At 44.7% G+C, this 21,133-nt stretch overlaps 1 protein-coding gene across 1 annotated transcript in view; it reads left to right on the forward strand.

Annotated features, from left to right (window-relative positions):
- The window catches only part of LOC138102678 (E3 ubiquitin-protein ligase RNF38-like), a 406,849-nt gene that overhangs the window by 71,765 nt on the left and 313,951 nt on the right, over positions 1-21,133 (forward strand). Inside the window, 1 exon segment of the mRNA XM_069000397.1 lies at positions 11,496-11,571. Coding sequence (XP_068856498.1) covers positions 11,496-11,571 — 76 coding nt within the window.

Genomic DNA, 21,133 nt, shown 5'->3' on the forward strand with positions numbered 1-21,133 from the left:
AGAGGCAAACGAACATTCTCAAAAGGCGATGTGTCGGACCTGAAAGGGGAGAAGGAGGTGAAAGGCTGGGAAAAATCATTCCCTACTGTTTCCTGAACAGGCTGGGTGTGATTATTAATGAACCCCTAGAAGTAGCAGCTGAGACTAGGACAGGCAAACAGCAATGAATACACATCCCAAATAATTCTCATTGCCTCTGATGTTATCTTTACATAAGCTGATATCACACAAAATATCAAAAAAGCACTCTTGGTTTGTGTCCCTGATCTGAAAAAGAGACATATCTCGAGCAAAATGTCACATATATACAGAGAAGTATACATTCCTAGGTGCCACAGCCCCATGATTAGACTGGGCAGCATGATGGGCAGTGAATTCTGTACCCAATATCAAATGTTCTGGACAAAATTGTTATTTTTTCACTCTCTCTGTCATGCCCCACTTGAGTGCCAAAGTTTTCTTGGTTCAAGACAATTTAAAGGGGAAGACTCTAAAATGAGTTACCTCCCCTTTTTTTTAACGAATCCCTTTTCACCAATAAGGAGAAATTAAATATGAGTAGATATAAGTGAAAAAATAACAGTTTACTAACAAGAAAAACTGCAACAGGAAAAAATAGCAGTCAGTAATCACTAGATACAAAATTGCTAAATCTCACGAACTCCCTGAGAACAAAGAGATACACAAAATGGTGGAAATACCCTTTCCAAGATGGCTCTTGCCATGGGCAACCACATGTAGGAAGACAAAGAGAAAGGATGGCAGAAAACCCTCCCAGGAAGGTAGGACCTTACAAAGCAGTTCTAGCGGCAGATGAGAAGTGCTAGCTTGGGGGGAAGTTCTGCGTTGCCACTGGCCACTTTTTCATGCTCCCACTGGACTCCACTGGTGTTGGTGCTGCTGTCCTCCAAGCTGCGGGCGTCTTGGGAGGGAAGAACTGGTCTGTCAGCCCTGCTGTGGGGTGGCCCGGCCCCAGGCACTGGCCTGCTTTGCAAAGTTCGCTCCAAACCAGTTTTTGATTGCGAAATGCGTTTTTGCCAAGTGGCTACTGTTGCAAACCCAGGAAAAAAAACCCCAGCTGCCCGAAGCAACCCCCTCTGAAGTGGAGCTTCCGCCTTCAGCAAATGCTTCCAGGCTCCAACTTAAAAAGGGACCATGGAAATGCCCCCCCCCCCCCGCCCCCCCCCCCCCCCCGGTTTCCATTTTCCAGCTGCAGGTTCTTAAAGAGACAGTAGCAATTTTTTAGCACAGATAGATATAGAATACATTAACATTTTGGGTTACCCATGACAGGCAGGCAAACCTGGACATGGATTATTGATAAAGGGAACAAATCAATAACTGTACAAGCAAAAGCCTACAAGCAAAGGCCTGCATGAGAAAAAGCCTCCATGAGAAAGTGCCTGTGTGAGAAACAGGCCTGAGAAACTATCTCGGTTTTGAAAGACAGGTGTCTGCTAAGGAAGGCAGAAGCCTCCCTTGAAGTGGCAGATATAACCCTTTTCCCTCTGAGTTATTATAATTCTGAAATCAAGGGCCTTTAGGCAAAGATGTGGGAAACAGGAATAACAGTTCTTTACTATATATATATATATAGATATATAACCAGCCAAACAAAACAACAACAACTATGACAGTAACAGCAAACACAAACCCAGTCCCAGCCTTCTCGGCTGTCAGGCTATTTCCCCTCAGGTGCAGTTCCACTCGCAGCCAGCAGGGATCGCTGGCGGCTCCCGGTGAGCAGGGCAGGTGCCATGGTTCCCCCGCGGCTGCAGGGGACGCTCCGGAGAGAGCTCGGGGAGCACGCGGCGGCTCTGGTGCCCTGGGATCCTGGGGAAGGGTGGAACAAAGGCTTCACAAACCGCTGGGCAGCCGATTCCGGACTCCCGGAACAGCAGGCTGGAATGGCAGGCTGGAGCGGCAGGCACAAACACAAATCCTGGGTGGCAGACGAGATGTATCCAAAAGGGGAACCCCCCGGGGCTCCAGGCAGGCAGGGCGAGCATGGCTGCAACGCAGCGAAGGCTCGAAGCAGCAGCGGGGCAGGGTGGCCACAGCCCAGCCTCCAGCAGGGCAGGGAAAGCAGCTTTGGGATCCCGGCGTTGTTTCCAGCAGAGAGAAAGACGCCCAAAAAAAAAGGAACCAGCAGCTCCTTTCTCTGCAGCTTCTCTCTCCAGGCGCAGAGAGCGAACTGCCCCACACCCAGGTGAGAACAAAAGCCTGGACAGGCCCTTTTGTCTTCTCTTAAGTACGGCCATCTTCTCTTAAGTACGGCCATTTATCTCCTAGCAACATGCATATGGGAAAAATTCCTTTAACAGAAAAAAAACTAGGACTAGACTAAAACCCCAACAGAAACAAAAAGGGAGTTTTTAGGAGGTACAGTCCTGTGCTGATAAGATATACTGACCATGAGAAGGGAGGAAGATTTTTGATCTCTCAAGACAAAGCATAAAGCTTGCCAAATGTAGTTTTTATCTAACCCAATTATGTAGAAGTAAGAATGCGCCTTTGTAAGCTTAAACTAATTAAAGAATTGATAAGCTTGTATTCAATGCTATATAAGTGCCTCTGTATTGCTAATAAACAAAGCTTGCTTATCCATCACATTGGTTGTTCTGCATTGCTTCCCCCACCCGAAAGTTGGCAAATATCTATTACTTACTGTCATGGGTTAGCAAGCCTAGTCCCAGAAGTGATGTTCTTGCAAAGGGGTGCTTACAGCTTCTTCTGTGACCTGACAGAACCTATCAGCTGGCCAGTTTGAATATGGACAATTCTTTAAGCCACTTAAAATTGTGACCGCCTCTGTGATCCACACTTAAGAACAGACAATTCCCCCTCCCCCCACAACTCTGTCTCATTTCCGGTGCTGGGACAGGTGGCTGCAGGCCCCATGCGGAGCCAGCGGACCCGGCCCAGGCCCTGCCGCGGCCATCCTGGAGCCGATGGGCCCTGTTCCACCTGCAGAACCCCCCCACAGCCCTGCTATGGGCAGCCGGAGTGGCCCGGCTCCCCCTCTCCAGTGCGACCAAGATTCAGCTGAAGCTGCACTGCTGTCTGGCAAAAGATCATGTGACCAACAGCGAGAAGCTAAATTCCAGCCGCAAGGCCGAGGTGAGATTAACCCTTTTAGTGCTGTGAAGAGCTGAAAACCTGAGGGAAGGGAAAGAGGAGATGCTTAAAGCTGAAATTCTGTTGTAAAGCTATGATGTATCAGAGTACCCGTTGTAATTTCATGAAGATATGGGGGCTGGAGTGTTCAACTTGTTCTTGAGAGCAGGAGCATCTGTGCTGAGATAGGCAGATGCTAAAGCAGCTGTAATTTAATGAGAAATTTGAACAGGGAGATGGAAGCGATGAGGACTTTTGCTCCAAATGGAAAAGGAGAAAACCTCAGTTCCTAGAGATGGTACCAGAGATAGTCCTAGAGATGAAGATGAGGAGGACCCTTTGCTCCCAGGGAAGGAGGAGGGCCTCTGTTCTTAGAGATGAAATGCTCTCAGAGATGGGTGAAGAGAACTTTTGTTTCTGAACGGCTCAACCTTAAAAATTTACCCCAGTAATTTCAAGAGTGGACCCTCGAAAGCAGTTGTGGGAAAAGCTGCAAGTCGGGGGAAGGGACTTGCATGTGAGCAGAGAACCAACCCAGGCAGCTGTCTTGTTGTGATAGTGTTTTCATAGCATGGACAAGAGAGACTCCTCTTCCTAAATGGACTGGACAAGGTTATTATGGAAGTGATAAACAGACTGAACATCTCAAGGGTTGTCTTTTTACATTGTCACTGGGAGAAGGGAGAAAGGTGGGGGGTGGGAGGAGAAGAGTTCTGAAGGTGTGGTATGATTTTTTTTTTCTTTTAGGTCAGTTTAAAAAACTTCTTTATATTCTTTCAAGTTTGGTGCCTGCTCTGCATTCCTCCTAATTCTTATCTCACAGAAGGTAAACAGTAATGAGTATTTTGGACCAAACCACTACACTTACTTATTTTCCTTCTGTGAGATAAGGATTAGGAGAAAGCAAAGCAGGCACAAACCTTAAACAGTTGCAGTACAAAGAAAGAGTTTTATTACTAATAGAATTAAAAGTAAAGAGAAATAGCAAGAAATTAAAGCAAACCCCTTCCTCCTTTCCAGCACTTTCCTCCTTTTACCCAACTCACACAAAGGGTAACAGAATATGGGATTTTAGTCAGTGTTGAAGTTCTTGATAAGTCTCTTTCATATGCTTAAGGAAAAAAGGGTTTTATTCAGCTGCACATGGTTCCCAAACTGCCACCAACAGCAGACCTGCCAGGAAAGAAACAATTTGCTGTGGTGTAAAACATCTCTTCCATGAAAATCTCACAGTTCCTTCACACTGCCAAACATAGGCTATCACATGGGGTGTTTAATCTTTTTAAGGATGAGTTACTTTGGCCTGAACACAAAGGCTTTCTTCTTCACAAGTCTCTAAGAAGCCTCTCAATGCTTCTATATAGCCTGGCATTGGCCCTCCTCACAATTTTCACGTGCCACACGTGAATTTTTCATCCCCCCATGTACTTCAAATGGATTAAAGAGACAGTTTGTGATATTACAGTTTCTTACCACGGCATGCAAGAAGTTTTTTTTAAGCTACGCATGAGAAACGCGGCACCGCCCTCTTTTTCTCCTGTCGCCATTTTCAGCTTCGTCTCACATGACTCACTTTCTCTTTCTCTCTGACTCTGAAACCGCCATGTTGAAGAGTGTTCTTGTTCAGGCTTTACGGTGGTGAAAGCCTCGCTCCCTTTGTGCTGCTGGCTGCATGGTGTCTTCTTCAGTTCAGCACGAAGTGTGCTGGCTGCAGACAGGAGGCTACACTGGCTCCTGTTGGCTCTGCTCGCTGTGCATGGAGAGGAGAGGATAAGGACCCACCGGTCCCAGGAAGCCGTGCTGGATGGGTTTAGCTGTGTGGCGGTCCATGGCTGGTTTTAGCTGCCTGCGGCTCTGGGACAGTTTCCCCCCCAGCAACCCAGGGTCCGTGCCGCGGCATTGGGAAAGGGGGGGGGGCAGGGGCCCCGGCCCAGCCCGGCGGGGCCCGGAGGCTCGGAGGCCCTCCCACCTTCCAGCAGGCGTGCTCGAGCGAAAGGCAATTCCTGCCTTTCTGTGCGGTTTAAATATGTAAATTGTGAGAAGCGTCATTAGTCTGAAAGACTGTCCATCAACTCAGGCTCAACCCACTACATTCCACCCCTCACTTCTCGAAAATTACATTTCCAAAAGTTACTTAAAATAGCAAAACCAGATCTAAAAGGAAACATTACATTAACCTTCACCCCTAGATATTTCACTACAATTACAGCTTAAATTTCCCACTATCATTCTACTTAACTTTAGGACTTAATGCTTCCTTTGCCCATTATTTCTCCTAATAAAATCTGTATCTCACAGCTCTCATTAATTGCCCACATTCTCTACCAATTATGTAGCGGGTTCAGTTTAAAGGCATAGAAAGGCACACAATTAATTTCTGGGCATAGAACAGTGATATGGGATACACATCATAAAGTCACCCCAAGACAGAAATGCACCTAATCATTACTACAAAAGGTTGCTTATGGTGATTAAGAAAGATACATCACCAGTTACTCTAATACTTCACCAACATCCAGATCAGCACATCAACTGGGGAAGCTGTCACAATGAAGGACTGGAGAGCCCCTCCCGGTATCTGGGAAATCCAACAGAGTGCATCCACCTACAGTCGATGAGGCTTCCAACTTCACCGTGAGAGGGCCCAGCTTTATATATTGTTGAATAAATAAGCTACCATAACTTCTAGTGCAGGAACATCTGGTTTCATCCTCTTCTTGGGTTCCTCCCAAAGCCTGGCCAGGGCTCAAGGAGGAACCAAGGGAGTTCTCTTTGATCATACACCTCCAGACAAGGCCAGATGTCTGATTTCATGGCCTTGTCAGGTTTCTAAATAAGGAAAGGTAAATACATGTTTTTCCAATGAGTGGATACATATATCATATTGCTAATAACACTAAGGAAATGAGTGGATACATGTCATGTTTGGTTGGAAGGTTCACCTAGAGGTCAACTTTGGCTCAAGGCCTGTTGTTCAGGCCTTAGTACTTCAGGTATCCACAACCTCCCTGGGCAACCTGTTCCAGTGTCTAACCACCCTCACAGTAAAAAATTTCTTCCTAGTATCTTACCTAAATTTCCCCTCTTTCAATTTGCACACTTTGCTCCTTGTCCTATCACTACAGTTCCTGATGAAGAGTCCCTCTCCAGCTTCCTGGAAGGCCCCCTTCAGATACTGGAAGGTTCCTATGAGGTCTCCGCACAACCTTCTCTGGGCTGAACAGCCCCAACTTTCTCAGCGGGGAGGTGCTCCAGTCCTCTTATCAACTTTGTGGCCCTCAGCTGGACTTGCTCCAACAGTTCCATGTCCTTTTTATGTTGGGGACACCAGAACTGTACGCAGTACTCTAGGTGGGGTCTCACAAGGGCAGAGTAGAGGGGTAGAATCACTTCTTCGACCTGCTGGCCAGGACATGGTTGGCTTTCTGGGCTGTAAGTGCATGTTGCTGGCTCATGTTGACTTTTTCATCAACCATCACCCACCCCCAAGTCCTCTGCAGGGCTGCTCTCAATCATTTTTCTGCCCAAGGTGCAGGTGTGTCTGGGATTGCCACAATCCAGGTGTAGGACCTTGCACTTCACTTTGTTGAACTTCGTGAGGTTTGCACAGGCTCACCTCTCAAGCATGTCAAGGTCTCTCTGGATGACATCCCTTCCCTCCAGCGTGTCGACTGCACCACACAGCTTGGTGTCGCCAGCAAATTTTCTGAGGGTGCCTTCGATCCCACTGTCCATCTTGCCGACAAAGATGTTGAACAGTATCGGCCCCAGTACCAACCCCTAAGGGACACCACTCATCACTGGTCTCCGTGTGGACAATGAGCGTTTGACCACAGCTCTTTGCGTGGGGCCATCCAGCCAGTTCTATATCCACTGTGTGGTCCATCCATCAAATCCATATCTCTCCAATTTAGAGACAAAGCTGTCATGTGGGACAGTGTCAAATGCTTTGAATAAGTCCAAGTAGATTATGTCAGTTGCTCTTCCCCATCCACCAATGCTGTAGCCCCATCATAGAAGGTCACCAAATTTGTCAGGCATGATTTCTCCTTTGTAAAGCCATGTTGGCTGTTATCAATCACCTCTTTGTTTTCCATGTGCCTTAGCATAGTTTCCAGGAGAATCTATTCCATGATCTTGCCTGGTACAGAGGTGACACTGATTGATCTGTAGTTCCCTAGGTCTTCCACTTTTACCTTTATAAAAATGGGGGTTATATTTCCCTTTTTCCAGTCATCAGGGACTTCACCAGACTGCCATGATTTTTCAAAAAATCATGGATAATGGCTTAGCATCTTCGTCTGCCAGCTCCCTCAGGACCTGCAGATGTATCTCATTGGGTTCCATGGACTTGGTTCCTTAGATGGTCTCGAACCTGATCCTCTCTGACAGTGGGTTTGGGGTCTTAATTCTCCCAGTTCCTGCATTTGCCTTTCTCAACTTGGGCAGTGTGGCTGGAGCACTTGCCATTGAAGACTGTGGCATAGAAGTCATTGAGAACCTCAGTCTTCTCTTTGTCCAGGGTAGCCAGGTCTCCTGTTTCCTTCCGGAGAGAGCCTACATTATCCCTAGTCTTTCTCTTGCTTGCAACATAGCTATAGAAGCCCTTCCTGTTATCCTTAATATCCCTGACCAGACTCAATTCTAAGTGGACCTTGGCTTCCCTAACCTTGTCCCTAGCTTCCCATACAATTTCCCAGTATTCCTCCCAGGCCACTTGTCCTCGTTTCTACTCCCTGAAAGCTTCTTTTTTTCACTCTGAGTTTGCTCAGCAGCTCCTTATCCCTCCACGAAGGCCTCCTGGCATTTTTGCCCCATTTCTTCCTTTTTGGGATGCATTACTCCAGAGCTTGGAGGAGGTAATCCTTGAAATTCATCCAGCATTCATGGGCCTCTGCCCTCCAGGGCTCTATCTCATGGGACTCTACCAACTATGTCACTGAAGAAGCCCAAGTCTTCTTTCCTGAAGTCCAGGGCAGCGAGCTTGCTGTGTGCCCTCCTCACTGCCCTAAGGATCTCAAACTCCATCAATCTCATGGTCACTGCAGCCAAGGCTGCCTTGGAGCATCACATTCCCCACCAGCATTTCCCTGTTGGTGAGCACAAGGTCCAGCATGGCACCTCGCCTTCTTGGCTCCTCAATCACTTTTGTAAGGAAGTTGTCATTGACACATTCAAGGAACCTCTGGTATTGCCGTGCCCTGCCGTGTCACCCCTCCAACAGATATTGGGGTGGTTGAAATCCCCCATGAGGATCAGGGCTTGCAAGTATGAGGCCGCTCCTATCTGCCTATAGAGGGCTTTATCCACACCATCGTCCTGATCAGCTGGCCTATAGCAGAGCCCCACTATAATATCCCCTGTCCCTCCCCTTCCCTTAATCTTCACCCACAAGCTCTTGGCTGGCTCATGATCCTTCCCCAGGCAGAGTTCCACACTCTCCACCTGGTCATTAACACAGAGGGCTACACCCCTTCCTCATCTCTCTAGCCTGTCCTTCCTAAAAAGCCTAAAACCTTCAATTCCAATGCTCCAGTCATAGGAGTCATCCCACCATGTCTCCGTGATGCCATTGATATTATACCCACACAGGCATGCGCATGTCTCTAGTTCCTCCTGTTTGTTCCCCATACTATGTGCGTTTGTGTATAAGCATCTGAGCTGGGCCCTGGATAAAGCCAACTCACTGGCTGGAGTATCTGGAATGCCTTTGCACTGTTCTAGGCATCCATTATAGGTGTCGGCACCCAACTGGCAGGATTGGGATGGATAGGTGCCCCCCCCTCCCCCAAAATTACTGTACCCAAGCATGAAAAACCCTTCTGCCATTTCTAGTACCCTGAGCACATGTTCCCCTGTAAATAATACTAGGAAGAATATGAAGCTAAATGATGACTGATGTTTGAATTAACAGTGAAGCCTTCAAGAATTAAAACAACATTTACATTTTAAAAAGTGTTGTCCTAAATAAAACTATTCTTATTTCATGTGTACCACATAGACCAAAATAATAGTAATAAAAAACCCTGTGAAATTGTAATGGGTTTATGCAGCAAGGTTTTGATAGTGGAAGCGGCAGGTGGCTGCAGGGGTGGGTTCTGTGAGAAGAGATCAGGACCTGCCCCCATGTTGGACAGAGCCAGTTCCAGCCAGCTCCATGATGCACTTGCTGCTGGCCAAAGCTGAACAAATAAATGATGCTGGTGGTGTCTCTGAGGTAAAAAATTTCAGAAGGGCTAAAAAATGTGCAGCAGCAGCAGTTGGGAGAGAGGAGTGAGAAAATGTGAAACAACCTTGCAGACACCAAGGTCAGTGGAGAAGGAGAGGGAGGAGGTGCTCCAGGTGCCTGAGCCGAGATTCCCCTGCAGCCCGTGGTGCAGCCCAAAGTGAAGCAGCTGTCCCCCTGCAGCCCATGGAGGTTAATGGGAGTGCAGAGATTACCCTGCAGCCTGTGGAGCACCCCACACCAGAGCAGGTGGGTATGTCCTAAAGGAAGCTGCATCCTGTGGAGTCCATGCTGGAGCAGATTTTCTGGCAGGACCTGTAATCCCGCAGGGGACCCATGCTGGAGTAGTTCTTGAAAACCTGCAGCCTGTGGGAAGGACTGACATTGGAGAAGGTTATGACGACCTGTCTCCTTTAGGAGTGACTCCACGGTGCAGCATGGGGAGAGCATGAGGAGGAAGGAGTGGCAGAGATGAATTGTAATGAACTGATCACAACCCCCATTCCTTGTTCTCCTGCAAAGTTGGGAGGGTGGGAGTAGAAGAGTTAAGAGTGAGCTTGGGAAGAAAGGGGTGGGGAGAAGGTGCTTTTAGGCTCTGGGTTCTTCTTTTCACTATCCTATGCTATTTTTATTTGGCAATAAATTAAAATAATTTCCCCAAGTCTGTTTTGCCCATTCTATAATTACTGAGTAATCTTTTTGTCTTCATCTCAACCCACGAGCTTCCCCTGCTGTGCTGAAGAGAGGGAGTGAGAGAGTGGCTTGGTAGGCACCTGGTATCTTGACAATATTAACCCACCACAGAAATCTAGATTCACTTCAAAGCCTGCTTGTGAGCACAAATGCTAACAGTTTTAAATAAGCTGCGACGGCTGGGTCAATTTTTGTATTTTGCAACTGGTATCAATTTTTTAGGTTCAAGCCCAAAATCCATCTAGGTTTAATGGCTATTTATTACATTTATATACTATTTAAGCAGTTTTTAACAATTTAACAATTTCATTGTATTGAAATCATGCATGAGGGGTGTTCAGACTAACAGAGAGATTCTACCAATGTTTTTTTACTATTTTTAGTTTCCTAAAATACAAGTATGGGATTACTTGAGGAGGGAGTGCATAACCAAAAGACATGTTCTTAAGCATTCTTTCCATTTGAAAATAGAGGGATTAAAACTTTTCTAAAAAATTAAATTTGAAGATCATGTCCTTGAACAAAATAAGTTTACAACAGTGAATGTACTCACCAATTAACTGAAGCTCACATATGATTCTTGACTTTCTATTTTAAAATCAAGAAAAAAATATTGAAAGCTGTTTTAATGACTGACACATTTTTGTTTAATTAAAGTAGTGATGGCAAAAAGCAATGACACATTACAATTCTTTTTTTCCCAAATAATTGTGTTGGGAGAGGTGTCTAAGGATATCTTGCCCTGGCAATGATTTCTGCCTGTGCCTGGTCTGTATTTTGTCATGCAGTCTTACAAGATCTTTGATCAGTCCTCTTATGGTCCAAAGCAATGTGGACCACAAAGATATATAAAAATGCTGCATGTGAAATTACAAAATAAAACTATCCATATTTCATAAACAGTGAGAAATTATTAGGAAAAAACTTTAGGGACATTTTCCTCAAGGAAATCATGTAATAATGGAGCTTTACAAATGAGACTGCTTTTTCTACTTTTTTTTTTTTTTTATGTCTTTGCTCAATGGGAAAAGGGAGACTTTTTTCCCCAGTGCACAGCCTCTGTACATGTATTCATTTGCATGTTAGCCAAATTCTGCTCCCAGCTTCTAATTATTTTTGTTCAGTACAGCTTAGTCTTTACTTAAGTTTGTGCATATGCATTTTACCGCATATGTTTATTTTGGATTCATGAACCAGTCCTAATTCTGTTATCTTTAAGCATTTAAAAGAATAATCTGGGTGAAATTATTGCTGTCACACTGGAAAATGTCTCTCTGCTGCTTATTATCTTGAATATAAGAGCTGTCTGATACAGGTGTTTGGCTAATAAATATCTCTGCCACATAAAAAAAGTTTCTGGCTGGTACAGTAGTCTATATATATTTTTAGTGTTCATAGGAATTTGGTTTTTATTTTAATTTTTTTTTTTTTTCCTTCTCCTCCCCTGCTTCTCTTGTAGGTGGCATTGGCACTTCGTTTCAATGTCAGTCAATCCATCGAGATCACATTTGCAGCAATGACAGTGACAAGATGAGGTTTGCATAAATGTTCCATTTACAAGGTGCATATTTTTATGAATCACACTGATTTTTCTGTACTAATAGTGTTTGTTTTCTAGGCTCAGTAGCTAACTTCCAGTGTTACAATTTGAAATCTCTGTAGCTTTTAAAGAAGTATATGTACTTGCTTCACTCAAGACAATCTTTTTAGCTGATTAAAGAGATATTTGTCTTATAGCATATTTTTCTTCTGTCTTGAATTTCCTTGCTATTATAAATTTTTGGGGTTTATCATACAGATACAGGTAATAAAGAGGGGTAAAATTGTTGATACCTTAGGCACACTAACGTCTTTCTCCTGTCGCTTGTGTCTTCTGAGGTTTGAGCTAGTTAACAAAGCTGAGATTTTTGCAATGGCTTTCTGTTCTATATTTGGATATGGCAACTCCAGGTTTTACAGACAGGAACCTATTGTTCATTACTGTAGCTTTAAAATATCTTATCTAGCACCATCCAAGTGTTTTCATAACTTTTTATCAAGGGAGCATGCTCACATGCTGGATTGCTTTCAGTTAGTAGAGATGTGCATTGGAAAGGTTGTGTTCAGTGGTATACCAGGAATGTTTATGTGAGCTGTATGATGTATTAATAATACATGTGTGGGATACAGAAAGGAAAAGTTTTCAGGCTGAATTACTGTCACAACTTGCTTCCATGTTTCTCTGTTTGTGTTTTTTTCCTTAACAGTTCCTCTCCTTAATAGCAGAAATTGATTAACATTAGTACAAAATCTAACATGTAACATACACCCCACATAATCCAGGAGGAAGTAGTTAGAGACCAGCTGTGCCACCTAAATATTCACAAATGTATGGGGAGGGATGTGATCCACGTGAGGGTACAGAAAGAGCTGGTGGAAGTGCTTGCCAAGACACTCTCTTTTACCATCAGTCCTGGTTAACTGGGAAGGTCCCAGATAACTGGAGTTTGGCCAGTGTAACACCCACCTACAAGAAGGTTTGGAAGGAGGATCCAGGGAACTACAGGCCTGTCAGTCTGACCTAGGTGCCAAGGAAAATTATGGAAGACATCATCGTGAGTGTGATCACATGGCACATACAGAACAACCAGGGAATCAGGCCCAGCCAGCATGGGTTTAGGAAAGGCAGGTCCTCCCTGACCAACCTGATCTCCTTTTATGATCATGTGCCCCGCCAAGTAGATGAGGGAAAGACTGTGGATATTGTCTACCTAGACTTTAGTAAAGCCTTTGACACTGTCTCCCACAGAATTCTTTTGAAGAAACTGAAGCTCATAGCTTGGACAGTGTCCTGGGTAACCCAAAATGTTATTGTATTCCATGTCTATCTGTGCCCAAAACTGTTACTGTCTTTTTAAGACTTGGCGGTGCAGCCAGAGACTGAACCACAGGGCTGGGGGGGAAATACTGGTCTTTTTAAGGTCGGTGCACTCAGGCAGAGCTCTCTTGCCTCTTGGCTCTGGCTCTTTTCGTTCTTGCAGGGAGAGAACTGAGGCAGCATGAGTGGAGGCTCCCTCTTTGGTTTTCTTTTTCTCTCTGGCCTCCAGAGGGGGGTGCTTCAGGCACATCTCTGGACTGGCAACAGTAGCAACCTGAAAATCTGCATTTCACAATCAAAACTGTTTCAGAGTGAATTTTGCAACACCTGTCTGTAGTGCAAAGCTGGAGCCAGTTGGTGTTAGGCCACCATTCATCGGTGTTAGGAGTCCATTTTTCTTCCCCCCCCCAATCAGAACAGGGACCTGAAACAGCAGCACTGACACCCAACAAATTGGAGGCTGACACCGTGGGGCCAAAACTCCATAGGTAATGCCAGCAATTCCCATCTACCATCAGAACTGCTTTGTAAGCTCCTACCTTCCCATTTTTTTGTTCTGGGGGAAGGTTGAGCAGAGCAGTGAATCACGCCTCAACCGGGCCAGGAGACACTTCAGAGACAGAGTCAGAGAAGTGGGTATTTGCTTTATTTGGCGCGCCGGGTGTGTGGGGATCACTCCTCCAAACACACACACCTGGTGCTCTCTACAACACAGTATTAAGGGTTAAATTATGAATATTCATCACATTCCTTGGGACAGGTGTGGTTATACAAATTATTTCTCAGAAGCCATTAGCATATGGGCCACGCATGCGCTGTGTGTCCTGGTGGTTGCACTGGAGGAAGACCTCTCCTCTTCCTCGGGGGTCTTTCTGATGAAGACCAGAAGTCATCCTCTCAGTGAACTTTTCACCTTTCTCCCTGGGCATGCGTAGTCCTTTGAGAAATGATTCAGCAATCTCTGAGATGATCCTTGTCCCCTCTATCTTGACAAGATTAGGGTGAATTCGGCTTCTCAGGCTTTGTAATTAACATCTGCTGTCTGAACTAACATTTACTGTCTCCCAATAGTTAACTTGTGCTTAGATGAGTTAGTTATTGACTGCTCCTTCAGCAGGGTTTGTCTGCCATCTTCCTTTTGTCTCCCAGACTGCGCAGCTGTCTGTGGAGGGTGCCATCTTGGGTGAAAGGTTTGCCTGCCTGTCATGGGTAACCCAAAATGTTAATGTATTCTATATCTATCTGTGCTAAAAAATTGCTACTGTCTCTTTAAGAACCTGCAGCTGGAAAATGGAAACCGGGGGGGGGGGGCATTTCCATGGTCCCTTTTTAAGTTGGAGCCTGGAAGCATTTGCTGAAGGCGGAAGCTCCACTTCAGAGGGGGTTGCTTCGGGCAGCTGGGGTTTTTTTTCCTGGGTTTGCAACAGTAGCCACTTGGCAAAAACGCATTTCGCAATCAAAAACTGGTTTGGAGCGAACTTTGCAAAGCAGGCCAGTGCCTGGGGCCGGGCCACCCCACAGCAGGGCTGACAGACCAGTTCTTCCCTCCCAAGACGCCCGCAGCTTGGAGGACAGCAGCACCAACACCAGTGGAGTCCAGTGGGAGCATGAAAAAGTGGCCAGTGGCAACGCAGAACTTCCCCCCAAGCTAGCACTTCTCATCTGCCGCTAGAACTGCTTTGTAAGGTCCTACCTTCCTGGGAGGGTTTTCTGCCATCCTTTCTCTTTGTCTTCCTACATGTGGTTGCCCATGGCAAGAGCCATCTTGGAAAGGGTATTTCCACCATTTTGTGTATCTCTTTGTTCTCAGGGAGTTCGTGAGATTTAGCAATTTTGTATCTAGTGATTACTGACTGCTATTTTTTCCTGTTGCAGTTTTTCTTGTTAGTAAACTGTTATTTTTTCACTTATATCTACTCATATTTAATTTCTCCTTATTGGTGAAAAGGGATTCGTTAAAAAAAAGGGGAGGTAACTCATTTTAGAGTCTTCCCCTTTAAATTGTCTTGAACCAAGAAAACTTTGGCACTCAAGTGGGGCATGACAGAGAGAGTGAAAAAATAACAATTTTGTCCAGAACATTTGATATTGGGTACAGAATTCACTGCCCATCATGCTGCCCAGTCTAATCATGGGGCTGTGGCACCTAGGAATGTATACTTCTCTGTATATATGTGACATTTTGCTCGAGATATGTCTCTTTTTCAGATCAGGGACACAAACCAAGAGTGCTTTTTTGATATTTTGTGTGATATCAGCTTATGTAAAGATAACATCAGAGGCAATGAGAATTATTTGGGATGTGTATTCATTGCTGTTTGCCTGTCCTAGTCTCAGCTGCTACTTCTAGGGGTTCATTAATAATCACACCCAGCCTGTTCAGGAAACAGTAGGGAATGATTTTTCCCAGCCTTTCACCTCCTTCTCCCCTTTCAGGTCCGACACATCGCCTTTTGAGAATGTTCGTTTGCCTCTGGATGTTCAAGACTCCATATTTTTGTTACTTATTCTGTTAGGTCTCTTTATGGCCTACAGCATGTTTAGAATCAGGGCAGAGATTTCCAGGGAGGTTGCACAGAGATCTGCCCCAGTGGTGGAAAACCCTGGGTGGCATGGGATGTAGGAGGATATAGGCCAGGTTCTGAAGAAATACTCTGCCCCAATAGTTTGGAATTTCCCCCCTGAACATATTCAGAACCCAGCTGAGGTAGGGAAATATCTGAAAGAAAATTGCATGGATAGCTCCAAAGAGAGGCAGTTCATTGCACTGTGCTGGGCCCTGGCTAATGCTTATCGCACGCTGCTCATTACTGTACAGCAGCAGCTACAGCCAGAGGGAAAGGAGAACAAATCTACAGACACCACAGTCACTCAGGCTACAGTTAAACCAGAAGGGAAGCCTAAGCCAATAGCAGTCACCCCTGTCCAGAGGAGGAAATATAAGACCAAATCCATTCACCCAGTGGATGACAATGGGGAGTCAGGACCCTCACAGCCAGCAGAGGAATCAGAACCAGAAATAATCACTGAGTCTTTGTCCTTAGAAAGTCTCCACAATCTGAGCAGAGACCTCACCCAACAACCCAATGAGTCTATATTGAGCTGGATGATCCGAGTCTGGGACACTGCAGGTGATGGTACAATTTTGAATGGTACTGAAGCAAGGCACTTGGGATCTCTGTCATGTGATGTGGGTATTGACCAGGGGATTTCAAGGAGGCCCAAACCCTTCAGACTGAACATGACTCTTAGCAAGTGTGAAGGAGAGATACCTTCACCCAGATCTCCAGCTGCAGCAAGGCCCTTGGAAGACCATGGAGAAAGGAATCCAGTGCTTCTGGGAACTGGCTGTGCTAGAGATCCTTACCTCAAATGATGACCAAACCACTAAGAGTCCAGACCTGTTAAAATCTACAACACTGATGCAGCTCAAACTTGCATAACTTGGAACCCAAGTGTATGCCCAATTCCTAGCATCACTGCAGTGGAATGGGGAAAAAGAGACAGTGGACACTATGATAAGAAGGCTGTGGACATATGAGGATACTGTCCATGCCCCAACACAAGCCCAAATCTTGGCTGTGGAAATAGACTTTATCAAGCATATGCAAAAATTGGAAGACAGGATTGAAGAGACCCATCAGAAACTCAGGAAGGAGCTTAAAGACGGCCTTTTCCAAGTCTCATCAACACAGACCAGAGCCCCTGTTATCAGAAGCAGACATCCCCTAGCTAGGGAGAGGGGGTACACCCCACAAGCTGACCTGTGTTTCTTCCTGTGTGGGCTATAATGCTGCTTTTTAAAAGCAGTAGGTTGCAGTAGTAGGCTATAATACCAATCTCAGAATCACAAAATCATTTAGATTGGAAAAGACCTCTGAGATTATTTGTTAGAAGCTTAACAAGACGAGAAGCCTGGGCCCCTGGCGGGGGGAGAGAGAGAAGCAAGCCAGCCAATATGGTTGATAAGAGCAAACTCCGCAAAACTCCGTTTATTAGCAGTCCAAAGGCACTTATATAGTATACCAGCTTGTTAACTCCTAAGTGGCTTAAAGCTTATCAAAACACATTTCTATTTCTACATAATTGGACTTACATTAGCAAGCTTCCATAGTCTTGTTCTGATTAAAAGAATTCAGTGTCTATCTCCCTCGTTTACTCCCGGATAGTACAGCTGCACCATTTCAAAAACTCCTTTTTTGTTCCCAGCCCTGCTTGTTATTTTTCACACAGGGACTTTCCCATGGGAAGTTTTCTCACACACAAGCCTAAAGCTTCCAGGCCTATTGCTTGCACAGTTCTTTTATTGATCCCAATAATTCTATTTCCCAACAATTATTACGTCCAACCTTTGACTGATCACCACCTTGTCAAATAGACTATGGCACTAAGTGCCATGTCCAGTCGTTTCTTGAACATCTCCAGGGATGGTAACTCAACCACCTCCCTGCACAGCCCATTCCAATGTTTAAAAACCCTTTCTGTGAAGAAATTCCTCCTGATGTCCAACCTGAACCTCCCCTGGAGCAGCTTGGGGCTATGTCCTCTTGTCCTGTCACTGGTTGCCTGGGAGGAGAGGCAGACCCCCCCACCTTGCTACAACCCCCCCTCAGCCTCCTTTTCTCCAGGCTGAACAACCCCAGCTCCCTCAGCCACTCCTCATAGGACTTACCCTCTAGACCCTTCACCAGATTTGTTGCCCTTCTCTGGACTTGCTCCAGCACCTCAATGTCTTTCTTGCAGTGAGGGGCCCAGAACTGGACACAGTACTTGAGGTGTGACTTGACCAGTGCTGAGTACAGGGGGACAATCACTTCCCTAGTCCTGCTGGCCATGCTATTCTTGATACAAGCCAGGATGCCATTGGCCTTCTTGGCCACTTGGGCACACTGCTGGCTCATGTTCAGCTGCTGTCAACCAGCACCCCCAGGTCCTTTTCCACTGGGCAGTTTTCCAGCCACTCTTCCCCAAGCCTGTAGCACTGCAGGGAGTTGTTGTAACCCAAGTGCAGGACCTGGCACTTCGCCTTGTTGAACCTCTTACTGTTGGCCTTGGCCCATCAATCCAGCCTGTCCAGATCCCTCTGCAGAGCCTTCCTACCCTCAAGCAGATCAACCCTTCCACCCAACTCCTCATCCGTGAATTTACTGAGGGTATACTTGATCCCCTCGTCCAGATCATCAATAAAGATATCAAACAGGACTGGGCCCAACACTGATCCCTGGAGAACACCACTAATGACTGGCCACCAACTGGATTTACCTCCATTTACCACCACTGTCTGGGCCCAGCCATCCAGCCATAACCTTCCCAGGCACCTAGGTCAGGCTGATAGGCCTGTCATTCCCTGGATCTTCCTTCTAAACCTTCTTGTGGATGGGCATCACACTGGACAACCTCCAGTTGTCTGGGACATTCACAGTTAGCCAGGACTGATGGCAAATGATGGAGAGCGGTTTGGCGAGCTCTTCCACCAGCTCCCTCGGTACCCTGAGGTACTCCTACCCCTTTCTCCCAATACTCTATGTGTCTATATGAATAAGAATTTCCACACCAATTACTGCATTTTGTTGACTCTGCACACAAAAATCTTGAATTCATGTTCAGTGAGATCAGCAGGAAACTGAAGACTAGGATTTCTTCATGTGTGGCCTCATGGCATTAAAAAAATAGAGCCATTGTTTGGTAATACAATGAACCTGCTTAACCTCACAGCATCAAAATGAATAATTTTGCAACTTATCCCTTAAAATATGTAGTATTTAATATATGTATGATACAGTATTTCATTGTATGTTGTGGTATAAAATGGTTATAAACAAGTCTTAAATTGCTGGTTTTAAGGTGGAAACTTTCAAGTATCAATGCATTAATCAGATAGACCCTTTTATATACTTTTAATTTCTTTGATTTGTTTTTTTTTTGAAGTGCAACATGCCATAAATATTTAATATCACTGTTTTTAAAATTAATAGACTAGTAATAGAAAGTGAGGCTGGAATTTTTATTCTTAAAGAAATCACAAAAATTGAGAAAATTCTTCCTGAAGTACTGAATTTAGGAAAATTATTTTATTAAAAGAAAATGCTATTGCTTAAAATATTCCTTTGCTTTAAACTCTGCTGGCACACGCATATCAAAACTCCAAGGGTGGCTTCCCATTAAAGGTAAATAGAGAGATTGATTATTTTTCAGTGTCTTTAAACAATATTCAGTTTATTTTCTTTAAGCATTTTTACTACATTTGCTTTTTATTTCAACACTAGTATAATTCCACAAAAAGATGCTTTCACTAGTTGAAAAGAAACATATAGTCTACATTTCTCTCTGACTGCCAGCTGTCTTTAGATTAGCGCAAGAACAACCTGATTTGGGGTTACTTTTTCTTTCTAAGGTTCTGTGTTTCACTATGAAAAGCACTACATAATGCATCTTGTCATGATATGTTTACTTACAGAAAATGCAAATTTGAAGCTTCTGAAATCAGTGTTCTTATGGTCTAAAGTACTTCTACATCGTGCATAGCTAGACCGTCTCCCAGTCTTAGGCAAGACTGGGCAATCAGTTAAGTGACTGCCTGCTCATTTGATTTCTCACTATTGTTTTTTGTAAATAAACCCACAAAGATGAAAATTGTAACCAGTTTTGGAATGTCTCTTTCAGAGACCTCATCCACCTATCTATTTCCTTAGTTCCTATGCAAATAAAACCAAACTGACTACACAATAGTAATATAAAAAATAAAGCACCATAGGAGCAGTGCTGGCACTAAGAGCTGCCAGATAAGGAACTAAATAAGGGACAAATTAGTCCCTTAAATTAAACATTTATATTATACAGATTAGTGAAATAAAATACTTAGCATGAAATATACAGAATGCATAAAACGCCCAGATTTGTCTCTTCCTCACCTTAAGGTTCTAGATTCAAAGTTATCTTGTTTTAGCTGCAGTGGCTCAATGTTGCATATGCTTTCACTAACACATCTTAATATTTTCTAGTGGTTTGTTTGATGATGATAAGTCGTTCATGCTTCATCAGTTTCCTTGGAAATTTTCCCTGTAACTTTGTACATCTTACTGTTTGGAAGGATTATGTCTTAGAGAACACAGCTACTGCAGGAGGAGCAAGGCAAACAATAAGAGCCAATGAGGTGTTGCAGAGATGAAAGACCATGATTATTATCCCCTACAAGGAGTGGTAGGCAAGAAGGAGGGCATAAAATGGCTGCTGGTGCTGATAATTCTAGGACCTTGGTTCACAGGTTAGTAAAACTGAAAACACTGTTACAAGGAAGACTACTAATTAGGAAAACTAATTGAAATTTGCACCACTTCAAGCATCTTGTTGGCAAGGGTTTTACAGGGACCTCGAGGGTCATACAATGTTAACAGCTTTCCTGAACCTGATTGACCACTGATGTGTCTTACTAGGGCAGAAGATGACTCCCTGGAAGTGACTTCCTGGTTACCATAGCTCCCTGCAAATCAAGAGGCTATGCTCCCAAAAGTTCACAAAGAAGATGACTCCCTGGAGAGACCACCAGCAACACTCCCAAGCCCCTCAGGGGGCATTTGAAAGCCCAGCCCTCAAATGTAGCAGGGGAGGTGAAGGCAGTCCAGTTTGTGGCTTCCATACAGCATGTGCAGCAGTGGAAATAGTTGATTTCCAGTTTTGGGGCTAGGTGAAGTGTAGAAGAGTACAGTATTGTTAATTTATACCAGGCATCACTACATCAAACTTATGAAACACTTGTTTAGGGCGTAGAGCAAATTTTTGTTCATCAACTCCAGCTGTTTGAAACTGGTAATTATGCCAGTTTGTTGAAGCTATCAGCATGAACAAATTCATATCCTTCCCACTATTACTGTAAGCAATATGAACGCTCTACCCCCCTATGCTTTTCATGAAATTACAAAGGGTACTCTGATGTATCATAGCTTTACAAAAGAATTTCAGCTTCTAGGTTTGAAGCATCTCCTCTTCCTCCCGTCTCTGGGCTTAAGCTCTTCCTTCTTCAGCTGCACATGGTTCCCAAACTGCCACCAACAGCAGACCTGCCAGGAAAGAAACAATTTGCTGTGGTGTAAAACATCTCTTCCATGAAAATCTCACAGTTCCTTCACACTGCCAAACATAGGCTATCACATGGGGTGTTTAATCTTTTTAAGGATGAGTTACTTTGGCCTGAACACAAAGGCTTTCTTCTTCACAAGTCTCTAAGAAGCCTCTCAATGCTT

This window comes from Aphelocoma coerulescens, assembly GCF_041296385.1.
Source record: "Aphelocoma coerulescens isolate FSJ_1873_10779 chromosome W unlocalized genomic scaffold, UR_Acoe_1.0 ChrW_unloc_scaf_1, whole genome shotgun sequence".
NCBI classification, from domain to species: domain Eukaryota; kingdom Metazoa; phylum Chordata; class Aves; order Passeriformes; family Corvidae; genus Aphelocoma; species Aphelocoma coerulescens.